Genomic DNA, 19,789 nt, shown 5'->3' on the forward strand with positions numbered 1-19,789 from the left:
ATAGTCAGTGGTTCACAGTATACTACAGCTGTGCATTTACCATCAAAATCTCCTTTTTTTTTCTTTTTTGTGAAAAATAACGTGTATCTAGAAGCAATAAATTTCAAAGCATATGGCAACAGTTAGTTGTAGAACAGATTTTAGAGTTTGGTATGGGTTATAATTCCAGAATTTTAGGTTTTTACTTCTAGCTACTCTCAGATACTGGAGACTAAAATAAATATTAATATAATACTTTAGCAGTCATACTCTTTTGTTAAATCCTACCTTCTCTTTATAACTCCACCATCACCTTTGATCTTTCTTTCACTCTTTAGGGATCTTGGGCTATACACATTTTAACTTTTTCATGTTGGAAGGGGCTGTCGATAATATGGGGTAGGGGGATGGAATTACTAGATGTTCCGGAAAGGCTAGTCCCTCTGCATTTCAGGATTTATCTGGTCCAGGGCCCATCTGGAGGTTGTAGGTTTCTGGAAAATTACCCTAGTGCATGGAAACTTTGTAGAATCTTATACAATGCCCTAGATGTTCTTTAGGATTGTCAGGAATGGTTTTAGTTGGGGCTTGGTAAGCTATGATAGGTAGTAATGTCTAACTGAAGCTTGTTTAAGAGTGACCTCCAGAGTAGCCTTTCAACTCTGTTTGAACTCTCTCAGCCACTGCTACCTTATTTGTTACACTTCTTTTCTCCCTATTGATCAGGATGGTGTGGTTGATCTCACGGTGCCAGGGCCAGGCTCATCCATGGGTGTCACGTTCCATGCCACCAAGGAGAATTTTACCCTGATTGTCATGACCCATGTAGTGGGGAGGACAATGATTTCACTTGTAGAGTTGTACTTAGAGTGAGGCCACATTTGAGCAATGGAAGAGGTCCTCTGAAAGTAACTCTTAGGCATGCTTTTAGGTAGGCTAAGCTTCGCCGCTTCATACAGAAGGCAATATTTTAAACCATATTTTAATATTGGCTCTCATGAGGGAAGCTGAATAGAACCTTTCCTGTTTAGGAGGAAATGGTTCTACTTGGACATTCTGTGATCAACCAGCTTCTTTGCGAACCAACAGAATAGCCACCTCTGGAACAGCCAGTGGTCACTGTGGTCAGTAGTCCTACACTGACCCCTTTTTCCAGAGGTGTTCCCTTGTCATTCCTGACTGACTGTAGGACATTCAGGGAAAGATCTTTCCTTATCTGTGGAGGGTCAACTAAGGGTGGTTTTAGTTATGATTCATTGAGTACCTGCCCCTTTAATATGTTAGGAAGGACACTTAGGTACAATCAGTATTTCTTAATCCTCTTTCACTACTGTGCTAGTGTTTTTCAAACCAGATTCATTGGTCTCAGTGCATAAGTCCATCATTGTAAAAGGTTAAAAACTCTAGTCCTGATGGCTGTTACTGATTTAGCCAGTGTTGAAACCAGTGTAGAAACCCAGCAGAGATCTGAATCAAGGAGGTGGTCTGTGTTTTTATGCCTGTGTCTCTGTGTTGCATCATATTGATACCAGAGAGAAATAATTTTATCTACCAAAGAGATGGCATTTATTGTTGAACAATTTATTTCCCATTGTTTAAATTAATGTAAAACATATCTTAGTGGCTCAACTGGAAATAATTGATGTTTTTCATTCAGTGGAAATGTAACCAAAAGGTGGCTTGAGGTTGTGGGTATCCAGAAAGATGAGCTTCCCCTATGAAGAACAGTGAGAAAAACCTACTTATTTTGAAAATGTTTTTGTCTATTCTCTGTTCTTCTGTATCTTATTAAAGTAACTGGTCTCATAGTTGGCTAAAGGACTGCTCACAAAATAGTCTCTGCTGTGGCTTAGCTTAAAAATTGTTTTGGGGGCAGCTTATCCTCTCCTGATAACGATATGGGAAAGAGTGGAGGGGTCTCGGCGACTCATTATGTTCCTTGTCTGTTGTTTCCACCTGGTGTTTTTCAGGCTCCGGATGGCCATATCTTCCTAGAAGCCTTCTCTCCAGTGTACAGATATGCTCAAGATTTCCTGGTGGCCATTGCAGAACCAGTGTGCCGGCCAACCCATGTGCACGAGTACAGGCTGACTGCCTACTCCCTGTATGCCGCTGTCAGTGTCGGGCTGCAGACCAGCGACATAACAGAGTACCTCAGGAAGCTCAGCAAGACTGGTGTCCCTGATGGAATTATTCAGTTCATTAAGGCAAGTGGGGTCTGCTTCCCCCTCCTGGGAATGTAGTTGTAGGACAGATGCTACACCTTGTCAGCTTTTGGTGGCCATGGTAATGTGATGTTCAGACCTTTTGTGGCAGGGAGCATAATAACTGACTGCCCTAGTTGCTGTCCTTCTGGATCCACTGTTGCATTCTTGTCAAGACCACACTTTTTGTGAGTTGTATTCACCCAGTGACCGAGCATGGCAGGGTACTAATTCAGCCTCAGACTGGCCAGGTTGTTTGGAAGTGCAGCCCAGAGTGGGTGGTAAACTCCCTAAGGCTAAATACTTGGGCAAGACAAATGGTTAATGATTTCTGTCAGGGAAACTTGAAAACCAGAACTTCAGGGGTTGAAGTGGAAAATGGTTCCACGTGAACAGCAGTTGACTGTGCTTCAGTGAATTCTGTGAGAGGGTGAATGCCGTTCAGAAGATATGAAGATGGCTTTTGTTGCCCTTGGCTGACCTAAAGGTTGTAGAATTCTTACCTTCAAACCTGGAGGGGTAAAAGATGGGTACTGCAGGCATCCAGTACAGTAATATTCCAGTCCTGGAGAAGCTGGCAGGAGCCCTTGAGAGAGTTCTCTTTTGGTGATGTATAGGAGTGATCTCGAATGGATTCACCTCTTTGGGTGAAGCCTTGGAACCTTGCTGTGCCCAGTGTTTGGCAGGAAGCTGCCTACAGGAATCAAGGTGTTGGCGCCATGCAGTGGTGGATCCAGAGGGATGCAGCTGGGGTGGGCAGCAGCAGGAGATTTGAGTAGAACATCTTTGATACATTCACCATACAGCCTTTGTTGAATTTTAACCTCAGGATGGTTGGAAACTAGAAGGATTCAAGATCTGTTCTCTGCCATTAAGAAGCTCACCTGCTAATTGAGGAAATAGGAATGTTGGTTTGGAGGCCAGGGAGTGTTTGCATTTTATTTATTCAGCAAGTAATATTATATATTCTGTGTCAAGTCTGTGCTGGGAGTCATAGTACTTGCAGTGAACCTCTGGATTGGGTTGTGGGAATGGAGGAGAAAGGAGAGGGGATGTCCAAGAGAGGTTTTATTTTATTTTTAAAAATTTTATTGAAAAACAACATGCAACACAAATGCTCTTAACATACAAACATTCCACGCATGGTGTACAATCAGTGACTCACAATATTATCACATAGTAGTATATTCATCACCATGATCATTTTTGAGAACATTTGCATCACTACATAAAAAGAAAATAGAAAAAACTTATAAATACCATACCCCCTACCCCTCCCTCTCATTGACCACTAGTATTTCCATCTACCCAGTATATTTTAACCTTTGTTCCCCATATATTTTTTCTATACCCCTTACCGCTCCCTTTCATTGATCACTAGTATTTCAATCTACTCATTTTTTAAAAATATTTTTATTGACAGATCTTCACACAGACAGTCCATACATGGTGTACAATCAATGGCTCACAGTATCATTACTTAGTTGTATATTCATCACCATGATCATTTTTTAAATATTTTTAATTTTTATTAATAAAACCAGTCAACATACAATATGAATATTCTTTTTTATTTTCATCACATAGTTATATATTCATCATCATGGTCATTTCTTAGAACATTTGCATCAATTCAGAAAAAGAAATAAAAAGAAAACAGAAAAAAATTCGTACACACCATACCCATTATCCCTCCCTTTCATTGATCACTGACATTTCAGTCTACTATTTTTATTTTAACATTTGTTCCCCCGTTATTTATTTTTAATCCATATGTTTTACTCATCTGTCCTAAGGTAGATAAAAGAAGCATCAGACACAAGGTTTTCACAACCACACAGTCACATTGTGAAAGCTGTATCGTTATACAGTCATCTTCAAGAAACATGTCTATTGGAACAGACCTCTCTGTTTTCAGGGAGTTCCCTCCAGCCTCTCTGTTACTCCTTAACTAAAAAGGTGATATCTATTTAATGTGCAAGCATAACCTCCAGGAAAACCTTTCGACTCTGTTTGGAATCTCTCAGCCATTGACATTTTATTTTGTCTCATTTCTCTCTTCCCCCTTTTGGTCAAGAAGGTTTTCTCAATCCCTTGGTGCTGAGTCCCAGTTCATTCTAGAATTTCTGTCCCACGTTGCCAGGAAGGTCCACACCCCTGGGAGTCATATCCCACGTAGAGAGGGGGAGGGCAATGAGTTTACTTGTGTTGGCTGAGAAAAAGACGCTACATCTGAGCAACAAAAGAGGTTCTCTTGGGGATGACTCTTAGGCCTATTTTAAGTGGGCTTAGCCTATGCTTTGTGGGGTTAAGTTTCTTATGAACAACCCCTGAGATTGGAGTCTCAGCCTAATGCTTTGGTTGTCCACACTGCTTGTGAGAATGTCAAGAATTCTCCACTTGGAGAAGTTGAATTTTCCACCTTTCTCACCATTCCCCCTAGGGGACTCTGCAAATACTTTTTTATTCACTGTTTAAATCCTTCTGGGATTTATCTGGCATCACTCTGGGCAAACCTACAAAATCTCATGCCCTATGAAAGGTTCCATGTACTTATGATGTTCAGTTAAGCTGTCCACATAAGTTATATTAGGAAATGCACTAGTCAAAATATAAATTTTGTACCAAATAAACATTTTTTGCTTTAGTCTCACACGTAAGTTAAAGTTTTTAAGTATTAATTACCATCTATTTTCAACACCCTGCATTATTGACATTCCTTTGTTCTTCCTCATGGAAAACATTTTTAAATTTGTACATTTAGTCGCTATCATTATACACTCTAGGCATTCCTAGATATACCATCTCAGTCTTTATCATATATAAACCTTCTGATTTCATTTGGACCCCCAGGCCTCCTGCCTCTATCATTCTCACATTTAGCTTCATTCAGTGTTCTAACATTATTGTATTACAGTTAGGTAGTATTGTGCTATCCATTTCTGAATTTTTAATCAGTCCTGTTGCACAATCTGTATCCCTTCAGTTCCAGTTACCCAATATCTACCCTATTTCTATTTCCTGATGACCTCTGTTCTTAAATGAAATTATCCAAGTTCATTCATTAATGTTAGTTCATATCAGTGAGACCTTAACAGTATTTGTCCTTTTTTTTCTGGCCAATCTCAGCATAATGTCCTTAAGGTCCATCTATGCTGTTATATACTTCATAACTTTATTCTGTCTTACAACTGCATAATATTCCATCATATGTATATACCACAGCTTGTTTAACCACTCGTCTGTTGATGGACATTTGGGCTGTTTCCATCTCTTGGCAGTTGTAAATATGCTGCTGTAAACATTGGTTTGCAAATGTCTGTTTGTGTCTTTGCGCTCATGTCCTCTGAGTAGATGCCTAGCAATGCTATTGCCGGGTCATATGGCAATTCTATACTTAGCTTCCTGAGGAACCGCCAAATTGCTTTCAACAATAGTTGTACCATTTGACATTCCCACCAACAGTGGATAAGTGTGACTCTTTCTCCACATCCTCTCTAGCACTTGTCATTTTCTGTTTTATTGATAATGGCCATTCTTGTGAGTGTGAGGTGATATCTCATTGTGGTTTTGATTTACATTTCCCTAATAGCCAGGGGAGTTGAGCATCTTTTCATTTGCATTTTGGCCAATTGTATTTCCTCTTCTGAGCAGTGTCCGTTCAAATCTTTTGCCCATTTTATAATTAGGTGGTCTGTCTTTTTGTTGTTGAGTTGAACAATCTCTTTATATATTCTGAATACTAGACCTTTATCTGTTATATCGTTTTCCGAATATTGTCTCCCATTGTGTAGGTTGTGTTTTTACTTTCTTAACGAAGTTCTTTGATGCACGAAAGTGTTTAATTTTGAGGAGTTTCCATTTCTTTCTTCAGTGCTTGTGCTTTGGATGTAAGGTCCAGGAAACCACCTCCTATTATAAGATTTATAAGATGTTTCCCTACATTTTCTTCCAACAGTTTTATGGTCTTAGATCTAATGTTTAGGTCTTTGATCCATTTTGAGTTAATTTTTATATAGGGTGTAAGATATGGATACTCTTTCATTCTTTTACATGTGGATATCCAGTTTTCTAGGCATCGTTTATTGAAGAGACTGTTCTGTCCCAGGTGAGTTTGCTTGACTGCCTTATCAAAGATCAATTTTCCATAGATGAGAGGGTCTATATCTGAACCCTCTATTTGATTCCATTGGTCACTATAGCTATCTTTATGCCAGTACTATGCTGTTTTGACCACTGTAGCTTCATAATATGCCTTAAAGTTGGGTAGCGTGACACCTCTGACTTAATTTTTCTTTCTCAGGATACTTTTAGCTATTCGGGGCATTCTGCCCTTCCAGATAAATTTGCTATTGGTTTTTCTATTTCTGAAAAGTAAGTTTTTGGGATTTTAATTGGTATTGCATTGAATCTGTAAATCAATTTAGGTAGAACTGACATCTTAACTATATTTTGTCTTCCAATCCATGAACACAGTATGCCTTTTCATTTATTTAAGTCTTCTGTGATTTCTTTTAACAATTTCTTAGAATTTTCTGTGTATAGGTCTTTTGGCTCTTTGGTTAAATTTATTCCTAAATATTTTATTCTTTTGGTTGCAATTGTAAATGGAATTTTTTTCATGATTCCCCCCTCAGATTGTTCATTATTGGTATATAGAAAACACTATAGATTTTTGAGTATTGATCTTGTAACCTGACACTCTGCTGTACTCATTTATTAGCTCTGGTAGTTTTGCCATGGATTTTTTTGGGTTTTCGACATATAGTAGCATATCATCTGCAAACAGTGAGAGTTTTATTTCTTCCTTTCCAATTTTGATGCCTTGTATTTTTTTTTCTTGGCTAATTGTCTGGCTGGACCTTCCAGCACAGTGTTGAATAACAGTGGTGATAGTGGACATCATTCTCTTGTTCCTGATCTTAGAGTTTCAGTTTTTCCCTTTGAGGATGATGTTAACTGTGGGTTTTTCATATATTCCCTTTATCATGTTGAGGAAGTTCCCTTCTGTTCCTATCCTTTGAAGTGTTTTCAACAGGAAAGAATGTTGAATTTTGTCAGATGCCTTTTCTGCATCAATCGAGATGATCATGTGGTTTTTCTTCTTTGATTTGTTGATATGGTATATTATATTAATTGATTTTCTTATGTTGAACCAACCTTGTGTACCGGAGATGAATCCTACTTGGTCATGGTGTGTAATTCTTTTAATATGCTGCTGGATTCGATTTGCAAGAATTTTGTTGAGGATTTTTGCATCTATATTCATAAGAGAGATTGGTCTTAGTTTTCTTTTTTTGTAATATCTTTGTCTGGCTTTGTTATGAGGGTGATGTTGGCTTTGTATAATGAGTTAGGTAGCTTTCCCTCCGTTTCACTTTTTTTGAAAAGTCTGAGCAGCATTGGTACTAATTCTTTCTTGAATGTTTGATAGAATTTACTCAATTTAGCATTTGTTCCCCCTATTATTTATTTTTAATCCATATTTTTTACTCATCTGTCCATACCGTAGATAAAAGGAGCATCAGACACAAGGTTTTTGCAATCACGTAGTCCCATTGCGAAAAGCTATATGATGTAATCATCTTCAAGAAACATGGCTACTGGAACACAGGTCTACAGTTTCAGGCATTTTCCTCTAGCCTCTCTAATACACCTTAATCTAAAAAGGGGATATCTATATAATGCATAAGAATAACCTCCAGGATAACCTCTCAACTCTGTTTGAAATCTCTCAGGCATTGACACTTTTATTTTTTCTCATTTCTCTCTTCCCCCTTTTGGTTGAGAAAGTTTTCTCAATTCCTTGATGCTGAATCCCAGCTCATTCTACTATTTCTGTCCCATGTTGCCAGGGAATTTTACACCCCTGGAAGTCATGTCCCACATAGAGAGGGCGAGGGCAGTGAGTTTGCTTGCCATATTGCTTCAGAGAGAAAGAGGCCATATCTGAGCAACAAAAGAGGTTCTCTGGGGGTGGCTCCTAGGCCTAATTTGTTATGCATGGGCAGGCACTGGGAATCAAACCCAGGTCTCTAGCATGGCAGGTGAGAACTCTGCCTGCTGAGCCATCATGGCCCACCTAAAGCCGAATTTTAAGTAGGCTTAGCCCATTCTTTGTGGGGATAAGTTTCACGTGAACACACCCCAAGATTGAGGGCTCAACCCGTTGATCTGGTTGTCTTCACTGCTTGCAACAATGTCAGAAATTCTCCAGAAGAGATAATTGAATCTTCTCCTTTTTGCCATTACCTCAAGGGGACCCTGCAAATACTTCTTCATTCATTTTTCAAATCATTCCAAGAGAGATTTTAAGCAGTATTTTATAAATCACATGATATATATCTGAATTAGCCAGGCAAGAGAATGGTTTTGCTGTTAGAAAGTAGAGTTTAATAGAACAGCTAGATTTAGGCAGTTCTTACTCCATTGAGATTGTACTCTGGGTTTTTCTGAAGTAAACTGAATACTTCACAAGGCTGCTAGATAGTAAAATGTGACCAGCAGTGAATGTGTTTGAGGCTTTCTAGATACTGAGCTGCTTGTCACTAATTTTGTGTTTGGCATTACCATTGCTTGTAGTTGTGTACTGTCAGCTATGGAAAAGTCAAGCTGGTCCTGAAGCACAACAGGTAAGACATTTCTGAGCATGTCTGGCCCTCTGTGCACTAGGTGGGAGGAAGGGACTGATATGTGTAAATTCCCCTGAAGTGTAGACCAGAGGAGCAGGAGCAGTGATCTGGCAAAAACTGGAAATCTGTCCACTGGGCATTGGATCCCCTTAATGGCAGAGCAGGGGCTCAGAACCCTGCTTAGTTGACAGCAAAGCCAGGTTGCCAGCAGTTCTCAGCTTACATTTGACAAAGGGAGGGAGTGGGAGTGTGGAAAGAGGCCTTATAAGGCCGCTGTTTTCCAGACCATCTCATTGCATGAACAGTAGAACTTTGTGGAAATGGTGTCTGCTCAGTAGACACCTCCTTCCTTCCCTGTTTATAGGTACTTTGTTGAAAGTTCACACCTGGATGTCATCCAACATCTTCTCCAGGACCCAGTGATCCGGGAATGCCGTCTGAGAAATGCTGAGGGGGAGGCAACCGAGCTCATCACAGAGACTTTCACAAGCAAATCTGCTGTATGTGGCCCCTGGTTCAGCCATTGGCAGGGATGTCTGGTGGACTTCGGTGCCTGGGGGCTCTGCATGTCCAGATCTGCCTTTTCTCTTACAGATTTCTAAAACTACTGAGGGGAGTGGTGGTCCCTCAACTTCCCGAGGGACAGATCCACAGAGCAAGTCTGACATTCCCACAGACCTGTGCGACTTCTATGAGCAAATGGACAAAGATGAGGAGGAAGAGGAAGAGACACAGACAGTGTCCTTTGAAGTTAAGCAGGTTGGTGATGTACCCCCTCCTGGTCTGCTCGCCAAGCTGGCACCAGAAACCTGCCCAGGCCCTGCGTTGCCTCCGTCTTTGTCTGTGAGAGGAAGGAAGGCCTGTTGGTTCCTGCATCTCCATCACCTTGCTGATGTTTGTGGGTCCTGGCTCCTTCCTTCTGATGGAGTTGGGTCTGTCTGCTCTGTTCGTCACACAGGAGAGGCCTGAGACTCAGTGGCTTCAGGGCCATTTTTGCCTAGCTGTTTTTTTTTTTTTAATATTTTTATTGACAAATCTTCACAAACATACAGTCCATACATGGTATGCAATCAGTGGCTCACAGTATCGTGAAATAGTTGTGTATTCTTCACCATAATCATTTTTTTTATGAAACATAACCACATTCAAACTTTCTTAACATATGATCTTTCCATTCTTGATATTTAATCAGTAATTCACAAAATCATCACATAGTTGTATATTCATCATCAAGATCATTTCTCAGAATATTTGCATTAATTCAATAAAAGAAATAAAAAGAAAACAGAAAAAACTCATACATACCATGCCCCTTATGCCTCCCTTTCATTGATCAGTAGCATTTCAATCTACTAAATTTAACATTTGTTTTCCCTATTATTTATTTATTTTTAATCCATATGTTCTATCCATCTGTTGATAAGGTGTTTAAAAGGAGCATCAGACACAAGGTTTTCACAACCACCCAGTCACATTGTGAAAGCTCTATCATTATACAATCGTCTTCAAGAAACATGGTTACTGGAGCACAGCTCCACCTTTTCAGGCACTTCCCTCCAGCTTCTCCACTGCACCTTAACTAAAGAGGTGATATCTATATAATGTGTAAAAATAATCTCCAGGATAACCTCTCGACTCTGTTTGCAATCTCTCAGCCATTGGCACTTTATTTTGTCTCATTTCTCTCTTTTCCCTTTCGGTCGAGAAGGTTCTCTCAATCCCTTGATGCTGAGTCCCAGCTTATTCTAGGATTTCTGTCCCATGTTGCCAGGAAGGTTCACAACCCTGGGAGTCATGTCTCACATAAAGAGGGGGAGGGCAATGAGTTTGCTTGTCATGTTGGCTGAGAGAGAGAGGCCACATCTCAGCAATAAAATAGGTTCTCTTAGGGGTGACCCTTAGGCCTTATTTTAAGTGGGCATAGCCTATCCTTTGTGGGATTAAGTTTCTTCTGAATAAACCCCAAGATTGGGGGCTCAGCCTATTGCTTTGGTTGTCTGCACTGCTTGTGAGAATATCAAGAACTCTCCACTTGGGGAAGTTCAGTTTTCCACCTTTCTCACCATTCCCCCAAGAGACTTTGCAAATACTTTTTCTTTCTTTGTTCATTTTTTTATTCTTTATGATACATAACCACGTACAAAGACCAACATTCTTATCATGTGATCATTCCGTTCTTGTTATATAATCCATATCTCACACTATGATCACATAGTTGTATATTCATCATCATGATCATTTCTTAGAACATCTGGATCAATTCAGAAAATGCAATAAAAGAAAACAGAAAAAAATTCATGCATCCTATTCCCTGTACCTCTCCCCTTCACTGATCACCAACATTTCAGTCTACTAAGTTTATTTTAACATTTGTTCCCCCTATTATTTATTTATTTATTTTATTTTATTTTATTTTTAATTAATTAACGGAAAAAAAGAAATTAACCCAACATTTAGAAATAATACCATTCTACATATGCAATCAGTAATTCTTAACATCATCACATAGATGCATGATCATTGTTTCTTAGTACATTTGCATCGGTTTAGAAGAACTAGCAACACAACAGAAAAAGATATAGAATGTTAATATAGAGAAAAAAATAAAAGTAATAATAATAGCAAAAAAAAAAAAAACCCTATAGCTCAGATGCAGCTTCATTCAGTGTTTTAACATGATTACTTTACAATTAGGTATTATTGTGCTGTCCATTTTTGAGTTTTTGTATCTAGTCCTGTTGCACCGTCTGTATCCCTTCAGCTCCAATTACCCATTATCTTACCCTGTTTCTAACTCCTGCTGGACTCTGTTACCAATGACATATTCCAAGTTTATTCCCACATCAGTGGGACCATACAGTATTTATCCTTTAGTTTTTGGCTAGACTCACTCAGCATAATGTTCTCTAGGTCCATCCATGTTATTACATGCTTCATAAGTTTATTCTGTCTTAAAGCTGCATAATATTCCATCGTATGTATATACCACAGTTTGTTTAGCCACTCTTCTGTTGATGGACATTTGGCTGTTTCCATCTCTTTGCAATTGTAAATAACGCTGCTATAAACATTGGTGTGCAAATGTCCGTTTGTGTCTTTGCCCTTAAGTCCTTTGAGTAGATACCCAGCAATGGCATTGCTGGGTCGTATGGCAATTCTATATTCAGCTTTTTGAGGAACCGCCAAACTGCCTTCCACAGTGGTTGCACCATTTGACGTTCCCACCAACAGTGGATAAGTGTGCCTCTTTCTCCGCATCCTCTCCAGCACTTGTCATTTTCTGTTTTGTTGATAATGGCCATTCTGGTGGGTGTGAGATGATATCTCATTGTGGTTTTGATTTGCATTTCTCTAGTGGCCAGGGACATTGAGCATCTCTTCATGTGCCTTTTGGCCATTTGTATTTCCTCTTCTGAGAGGTGTCTGTTCAAGTCTTTTTCCCATTTTGTAATTGGGTTGGCTGTCTTTTTGTTGTTGAGTTGGACAATCTCTTTATAAATTCTGGATACTAGACCTTTATCTGATATGTCATTTCCAAATATTGTCTCCCATTGTGTAGGCTGTCTTTCTACTTTCTTGATGAAGTTCTTTGATGCACAAAAGTGTTTAATTTTGAGGAGCTCCCATTTATTTATTTCCTTCTTCAGTGCTCTTGCTTTAGGTTTAAGGTCCATAAAACTGCCTCCAATTGTAAGTTTCATAAGATATCTCCCTACATTTTTCTCTGTTTTATGGTCTTAGACCTAATGTTTAGATCTTTGATCCATTTTGAGTTAACTTTTGTATAGGGTGTGAGATAGGGGTCTTCTTTCATTCTTTTGCATATGGATATCCAGTTCTCTAGGCACCATTTATTGAAGAGACTGTTCTGTCCCAGGTGAGTTGGCTTGACTGCCTTATCAAAGATCAAATGTCCATAGATGAGAGGGTCTATATCTGAGCACTCTATTCGATTCCATTGGTCGATATATCTATCTTTATGCCAATACCATGCTGTTTTGACCACTGTGGCTTCATAATATGCCTTAAAGTCAGGCAGTTGGAGACCTCCAGCTTCGTTTTTTTTCCTCAAGATGTTTTTAGCAATTTGGGGCCCCCTGCCCTTCCAGATAAATTTGCTTATTGGTTTTTCTATTTCTGAAAAATAAGTTGTTGGGATTTTGATTGGTATTGCATTGAATCTGTAAATCAATTTAGGTAGGATTGACATCTTAACTATATTTAGTCTTCCAATCCATGAACATGGTATGCCCTTCCATCTATTTAGGTCTTCTGTGATTTCTTTTAACAGTTTTTTGTAGTTTTCTTTGTATGGGTCTTTTGTCTCTTTAGTTAAATTTATTCCTAGGTATTTTATTCTTTTAGTTGCAATTGTAAATGGGATTCGTTTCTTGATTTCCCCCTCAGCTTGTTCATTACTAGTGTATAGAAATGCTACAGATTTTTGAATGTTGATCTTGTAACCTGCTACTTTGCTGTACTCATTTATTAGCTCTAGTAGTTTTGTTGTGGATTTTTCCGGGTTTTCGACGTATAGTATCATATCGTCTGCAAACAGTGATAGTTTTACTTCTTCCTTTCCAATTTTGATGCCTTGTATTTCTTTTTCTTGTCTAATTGCACTGGCTAGAACCTCAAACACAATGTTGAATAATAGTGGTGATAGTGGACATCCGTGTCTTGTTCCTGATCTTAGGGGGAAAGTTTTCAATTTTTCCCCATTGAGGATGATATTAGCTGTGGATTTTTCATATATTCCCTCTATCCTTTTAAGGAAGTTCCCTTGTATTCCTATCTTTTGAAGTGTTTTCAACAGGAAAGGATGTTGAATCTTGTCAAATGCCTTCTCTGCATCAATTGAGATGATCATGTGATTTTTCTGCTTTGATTTGTTGATATGGTGTATTACATTAATTGATTTTCTTATGTTGAACCATCCTTGCATACCTGGGATGAATCCTACTTGGTCATGATGTATAATTCTTTTAATGTGTTGTTGGATACGATTTGCTAGAATTTTATTGAGGATTTTTGCATCTATATTCATTAGAGAGATTGGTCTGTAGTTTTCTTTTTTTGTAATATCTTTTCCTGGTTTTGGTATGAGGGTGATGTTGGCTTCATAGAATGAATTAGGTAGTTTTCCCTCCACTTCTGGAATGTTTGATAGAATTCACATGTGAAGCCGTCTGGTCCTGGACTTTTCTTTTTAGGAAGCTTTTGAATGACTAATTCAATTTCTTTGCTTGTGATTGGTTTGTTGAGGTCATCTGTTTCTTCTTGAGTCAAAGTTGGTTGTTCATGTCTTTCCAGGAACCCGTCCATTTCATCTAAATTGTTGTATTTATTAGCGTAAAGTTGTTCATAGTATCCTGTTATTACCTCCTTTATTTCTGTGAGGTCAGTAGTTATGTCTCCTCTTCCATTTCTGATCTTATTTATTTGCATCCTCTCTCTTCTTCTTTTTGTCAATCTTGCTAAGGGCCCATCAATCTTATTGATTTTCTCATAGAACCAACTTCTGGTGTTATTGAGTTTCTCTATTGTTTTCATGTTTTCAATTTCATTTATTTCTGCTCTAATCTTTGTTATTTCTTTCCTTTTGCTTCTTTGGGATTAGTTTGCTGTTCTTTCTCCAGTTCTTCCAAGTGGACAGTTAATTCCTGCATTTTTGCCTTTTCTTCTTTTCTGATATAGGCATTTAGGGCAATAAATTTCCCTCTTAGCACTGCCTTTGCTGCGTCCCATAAGTTTTGAAATGTTGTGTTTTCATTTTCATTCGCCTCGAGGTATTTGCTAATTTCTCTAGCAATTTCTTCTTTGACCCAGTCTTTGTTTAAGAGTGTGTTGTTGAGCCTCCACGTATTTGTGAATTTTCTGGCACTCCGCCTATTATTGATTTCCAACTTCATTCCTTTATGATCCGAGAAAGTGTTGTGTATGATTTCAATCTTTTTAAATTTGTTAAGACTTGCTTTGTGACCCAGCATATGGTCTATCTTTGAGAATGATCCATGAGCACTTGAGAAAAAGGTGTATCCTGCTGATGTGGGATGTAATGTCCTATAAATGTCTGTTAAGTCTAGCTCATTTATAGTAATATTCAGATTCTCTATTTCTTTATTGATCCTCTGTCTAGATGTTCTGTCCATTGATGAGAGTGGTGACTTGAAGTCTCCAACTATTATGGTATATGAGTCTATTTCCCTTTTCAGTGTTTGCAGTGTATTCCTCACGTATTTTGGGGCATTCTGGTTCGGTGCGTAAATATTTATGATTGTTATGTCTTCTTGTTTAATTGTTCTTTTTATTAGTATATAGTGTCCTTCTTTGTCTCTTTTAACTGTTTTACATTTGAAGTCTAATTTGTTGGATATTAGTATAGCCACTCCTGCTCTTTTCTGGTTGTTATTTGCATGAAATATCTTTTCCCAACCTTTCACTTTCAACCTATGTTTATCTTTGGGTCTAAGATGTGTTTCCTGTAGACAGCATATAGAAGGATCCTGTTTTTTAATCCATTCTGCCAATCTATGTCTTTTGATTGGGGAATTCAGTCCATTAACATTTAGTGTTATTACTGTTTGGATAATATTTTCCTCTCCCATTTTGCCTTTTGTATTATATATATCATACCTGACTTTCCTTCTTTCTACACTCTTCTCCATACCTCTCTCTTTTGTCTTTTTGTATCTGACTCTAGCGCTCCCTTTAGTATTTCTTGCCGAGCTGGTCTCTTGGTCACAAATTCTCTCAGTGACTTTTTGTCTGAGAATGTTTTAATTTCTCCCTCATTTTTGAAGGGTAATTTTGCTGGATATAGGAGTCTTTGTTGGCAGTTTTTCTCTTTTAGTAATTTAAATATATCATCCCACTGTCTTCTAGCTTCCATGGTTTCTGCTGAGAAATCTACATATAGTCTTATTGGGTTTCCCTTGTATGTGATGTATTGTTTTTCTCTTGCTGCTTTCAAGATCGTCTCTTTCTCTTTGACCTCTGACATTCTAACTAGTAAGTGTCTTGGAGAACACCTATTTGGGTCTAATCTCTTTGGGAACGCTGCACTTCTTGGATCTGTAATTTTAGGTCTTTCATAAGAGTTGGGAAATTTTCAGTCATAATTTCTTCCATTAGTTTTTCTCCTCCTTTTCCCTTCTCTTCTTCTGGGACACCCACAGCACGTATATTTGTGCGGTTCATATTGTCCTTGAGTTCCCTGATACCCTGTTCAAATTTTTCCATTCTTTTCCCGATAGTTTCTGTTTCTTTTTGGAATTCAGATGTGCCATCCTCCAAATCACTAGTTCTATCTTCTGTCTCTTTAAATCTATCATTGTAGGTATCCATTGTTTTTTCCATCTTTTCTACTTTATCCTTCACTTCCATAAGTTCTGTGATTTGTTTTTGCAGTTTTTCTATGTCTTCTTTTTGTTCAGCCCATGTCTTCTTCATGTCCTCCCTCAATTTATCGATTTAGTTTTTGAAGAGGTTTTCCATTTCTTTTCGTATATTCAGCATTAGTTGTCTCAGCTCTTGTATCTCATTTGAACTATTGGTTTGTTCCTTTGACTGGGCCATATTCTCAATCTTCTGAGCGTGAACCGTTATCTTCTGCTGCTGGCGTCTGGGCATTTAGTCAGATTTCCCTGGGTGTCGGACCCAACAAGGTTGTAAGATTTTTCTGTGAAATCTCTGGGTTCTGTTTTTCTTATCCTGCCCAGTAGGTGGCGCTCGTGGCACACGTTTGTCTCATGTGTTTGGAAGGTATCCCCCCGGTCACCATTCTCCGCGGCCTGGGGATTTCCGATCCAATTCTCTCAGTTGGTTCGGGTGGCCGCGCGTGGTAGGGGCGTCTGCCGCCGCGACTTGAGGGAACCCTGTGGCTCCTTTATTAATTTCCCTATTGGTGTTTGGTTGGACCCAGTCCTTGCCACTGTCGGAAATTCCCTCCTCTCCCTGGAGGGGTGTTGGTTGCCGGCCGCAGCGGGCCCGGGGAATTCGCCCCCGGACCAGGAAGCCGCCCGCGGGGGAGGGGCGTCGGTCGCAGGCCGCCGCGGCCTGGGGAATTCGCCACCGGACCAGGAAGCCGCCCGCGGGGGAGGGCCACCGCGGCTTGGGTAGCCCTCTGATCCGAGACTCGTAGCCGGTCCAGGAAGCCGCCCGCAAAAGAGGGGCGCCGGCCCCCGCGGCTTGGGAAACTTGCCTCTCTGAGACTCTCAGCCGGCCTGGGAAGGAGGGAGGGAGGAGTTCCGGCCGCCACAACTGCCGCGGCTCGGGGGGTCGCGCGCCGCTCGGGGATCTCACCGCAGCCGAGTCTCACAGTCAGACTAGCCAGTCCAGACTGGGGTACGCTGTGTGTCCATTCCCTGCCGTGGCCCCGGGAGCTGTTCTGCACTGTTTCTGTTCACCTAGTAGTTGCTCTGGAGGAGGAACTAAGACGCACGTACCTTACTAAGCCGCCATCTTGGCCCCCCATTGTTTTTTTCATCTCTTCTACAGTGCATTTCATTCCCATAAGTTCTGTGATTTGGTTTTTCAGACTTTCAATTTCTTCTTTTTGTTCATTCCTTGCCTTCTATATATCCTCCCTCAGTTCATTGATTTGGTGTTTGATGAAGTTTTCCATTTCTGTTCATATATTCTGAATTAATTGTTTCATCTCCTGTATCTCATTTGAATTGTTGGTTTATTCCTTTGACTGGGCCATATCTTCAATTTTCCTAGTGTGATTTGTTATTTTTTGCTGGCGTCTAGACATTTAATTACCTTAATTCGTTTATTCCGGAGATTGCTTTCACTTATCTTACCTAGGGTTTTCTTGCTGGATGAATTTGTTGTTTGTCTGTTCTTTGACATTCAGTTCAGCTTTTTCTGGACCTCTAGGTTAGGTTTTGTTTAACAAAGGAGAATCTTTCAGTTCTTGTTTTCTTGTTTCTTGCCCTGCTTGTATGGTGCCTTCCCCCCCCACCCTTAGGAGGGTCTACTTAGGTATTATAGACCCCAGCTGGGTTTTCCCAGACCCAACTGGCCTCCTATCAGGGGGAAGGAGTCACCTGCATCGGTTTTCCCTGAGGGTGAGACCCAGCAGGTTGAAAGACTTTCCTGTGAAGTCTCTGGACTCTGTTTTTCTTATCCTGCCCAGTATGAGGTGCTTGTCTGCCTGCAAGTCCCACCAGCATAAGATGATGCAGTACCTTTAACTCTGGCAGACTCTGTTGGGGACGTGATGTAGACAGAGGAGAAGTTGTAGACTGGTTTTAATGGCTTCAAATTACCAAGCTCTGGTGTCTGAATTCCTTAAGGGAGGGAGTCCACCTGAGTTGGGCTTCACCCCTCCTCTGGGGAAGGCACAGGCTCCAGACAAGTCCTGAAACAGGCTTGTTTCTGCCTATACCTGGGGCAGTTGCAGCCTGAGGAGTCCTGCCGCTGTATCCAAAGGCAGTCAAACGTTTGTAGAAACATAACCACAAAAACCTCTGTTCCCTTTTTTTTCCTTTTTCCATCAGCCCTGCCCCCTTGGTGCCGGGGCAAAAATAAGCAACCTCTGCTTTTACCAGGTTCATGTGAGCTGGGTGCCTGTTTTTAGTAGTCAGAATTTGTTAATTAATTCCACCGTTGGCATTTGGTTGGACTCAGCCCCTGCTGCTGGTAAAGTCTCTTTCTTTTTCCCTCTGGGAAGTAGCCGGTGGGGAAGAGGCACTGGCCACCGTGGCTTGGGCAACTCACGGTTCTGGGGGGCTCACAACCGGTCCAGCTGGTCCAGACTGGGGTACGCTGTGTGACGTGGCCCCAGGAGCTGTTCTGTACTGTTTCTGGTAATTTAATAGTTGTTCTGGGGGATGATCTAAAACGCGCACATTGCTAATAATGCTTCCATCTTGGCCCGGAAGTCTATTCTGCAAATACTTTTTTATTCACTCTTTAAATCACTCCAGGATTTATCGAGGCTTCATTCTGGACAAATCTACAAACTCTCATACCCTATTCAAGATTCTAGGTATTATGGTGTTCACTTAAACTGTCCACATAAGTTATATTATTGCCTAACTGTTTTGACTGTTAGTAAACAGGATTGTTTTTCTATGTTTTAATCTGATTGCTAAATGCCAGTAAGATAAAAAATTGAACAGTCTTGGGCCTTGTAGAATACTAGCTATTATTTAGCATGGTTTGAATTTACCAGAATTATAAAGCCTTCCCTGTGCTCACTCCCCAGGAAATGATTGAGGAGCTCCAGAAACGGTGCATTCACCTTGAGTACCCTCTGTTGGCAGAATATGACTTCCGGAATGACTCTGTCAATCCTGACATCAACATTGATCTGAAGCCCACAGCTGTGCTGAGGCCATACCAGGAGAAGAGCCTGCGGAAGATGTTTGGGAATGGGCGTGCCCGCTCGGGGGTTATTGTGCTTCCATGCGGTTAGTGATACGTGCGGTCAGATCTCTCAGGAAGGAAGGAGTGACCTGGCTGCTCACCTGGGACTGCCAGTATCTCCTGTTCTCCCTCCCCATGTTTTCCCAAATCCTGCCTTGCCAGGTAGTAGCTCTCGAGTCATTCTTTGACAGGTATTTATTGAGGGCTTGCCTTGTGCAGGGCCTGGCTTGGCAGTGGGGATATATTGGTGGATAGAACAGAGTTCCTGGCTCCACAGAGCTCATCTGGTGGGGAGTCAGATGGTATTAGAATAACCAGGGGTTAGACAGTGATGATGGGGAGGGGGACTTACATACCTGGTCAGGTTCTCAAACTATTGTTTATTTAAAGCTGTCTTATGATTTGTGTATATTTGGAGATTCCCTAGCAGAGACACTTTGCTTGTTCATGGATGGCCTGTTGAAACATGTCAGTCTGAAAAAGGATAGTCAGAACCTCCTTAATGTCTACCTGATGTTACTTTTGAGTATGCCAGGTTCTAGCCTAGGTTCTTGGTGAGCAGTGATGGCAGACTGATCTGGGAGTCCCACCCAGGAG

General features: G+C 40.4%; 1 protein-coding gene across 3 annotated transcripts in view; it reads left to right on the forward strand.

Annotated features, from left to right (window-relative positions):
- Positions 1-19,789, forward strand: part of ERCC3 (ERCC excision repair 3, TFIIH core complex helicase subunit) — a 52,191-nt gene that overhangs the window by 2,401 nt on the left and 30,001 nt on the right. For 2 of the 3 annotated variants that reach the window (XM_077153482.1, XM_077153484.1), the window contains exons 3-7: positions 1,950-2,186; positions 8,766-8,815; positions 9,180-9,315; positions 9,410-9,574; positions 19,032-19,236. In XM_077153482.1, coding sequence (XP_077009597.1) covers positions 1,950-2,186; positions 8,766-8,815; positions 9,180-9,315; positions 9,410-9,574; positions 19,032-19,236 — 793 coding nt within the window. The remainder of the gene's footprint in view (positions 1-1,949; positions 2,187-8,765; positions 8,816-9,179; positions 9,316-9,409; positions 9,575-19,031; positions 19,237-19,789) is intronic. The other variant, XM_077153483.1, reaches the window with a different exon arrangement.

Source organism: Tamandua tetradactyla, chromosome 3 (assembly GCF_023851605.1).
Source record: "Tamandua tetradactyla isolate mTamTet1 chromosome 3, mTamTet1.pri, whole genome shotgun sequence".
NCBI classification, from domain to species: domain Eukaryota; kingdom Metazoa; phylum Chordata; class Mammalia; order Pilosa; family Myrmecophagidae; genus Tamandua; species Tamandua tetradactyla.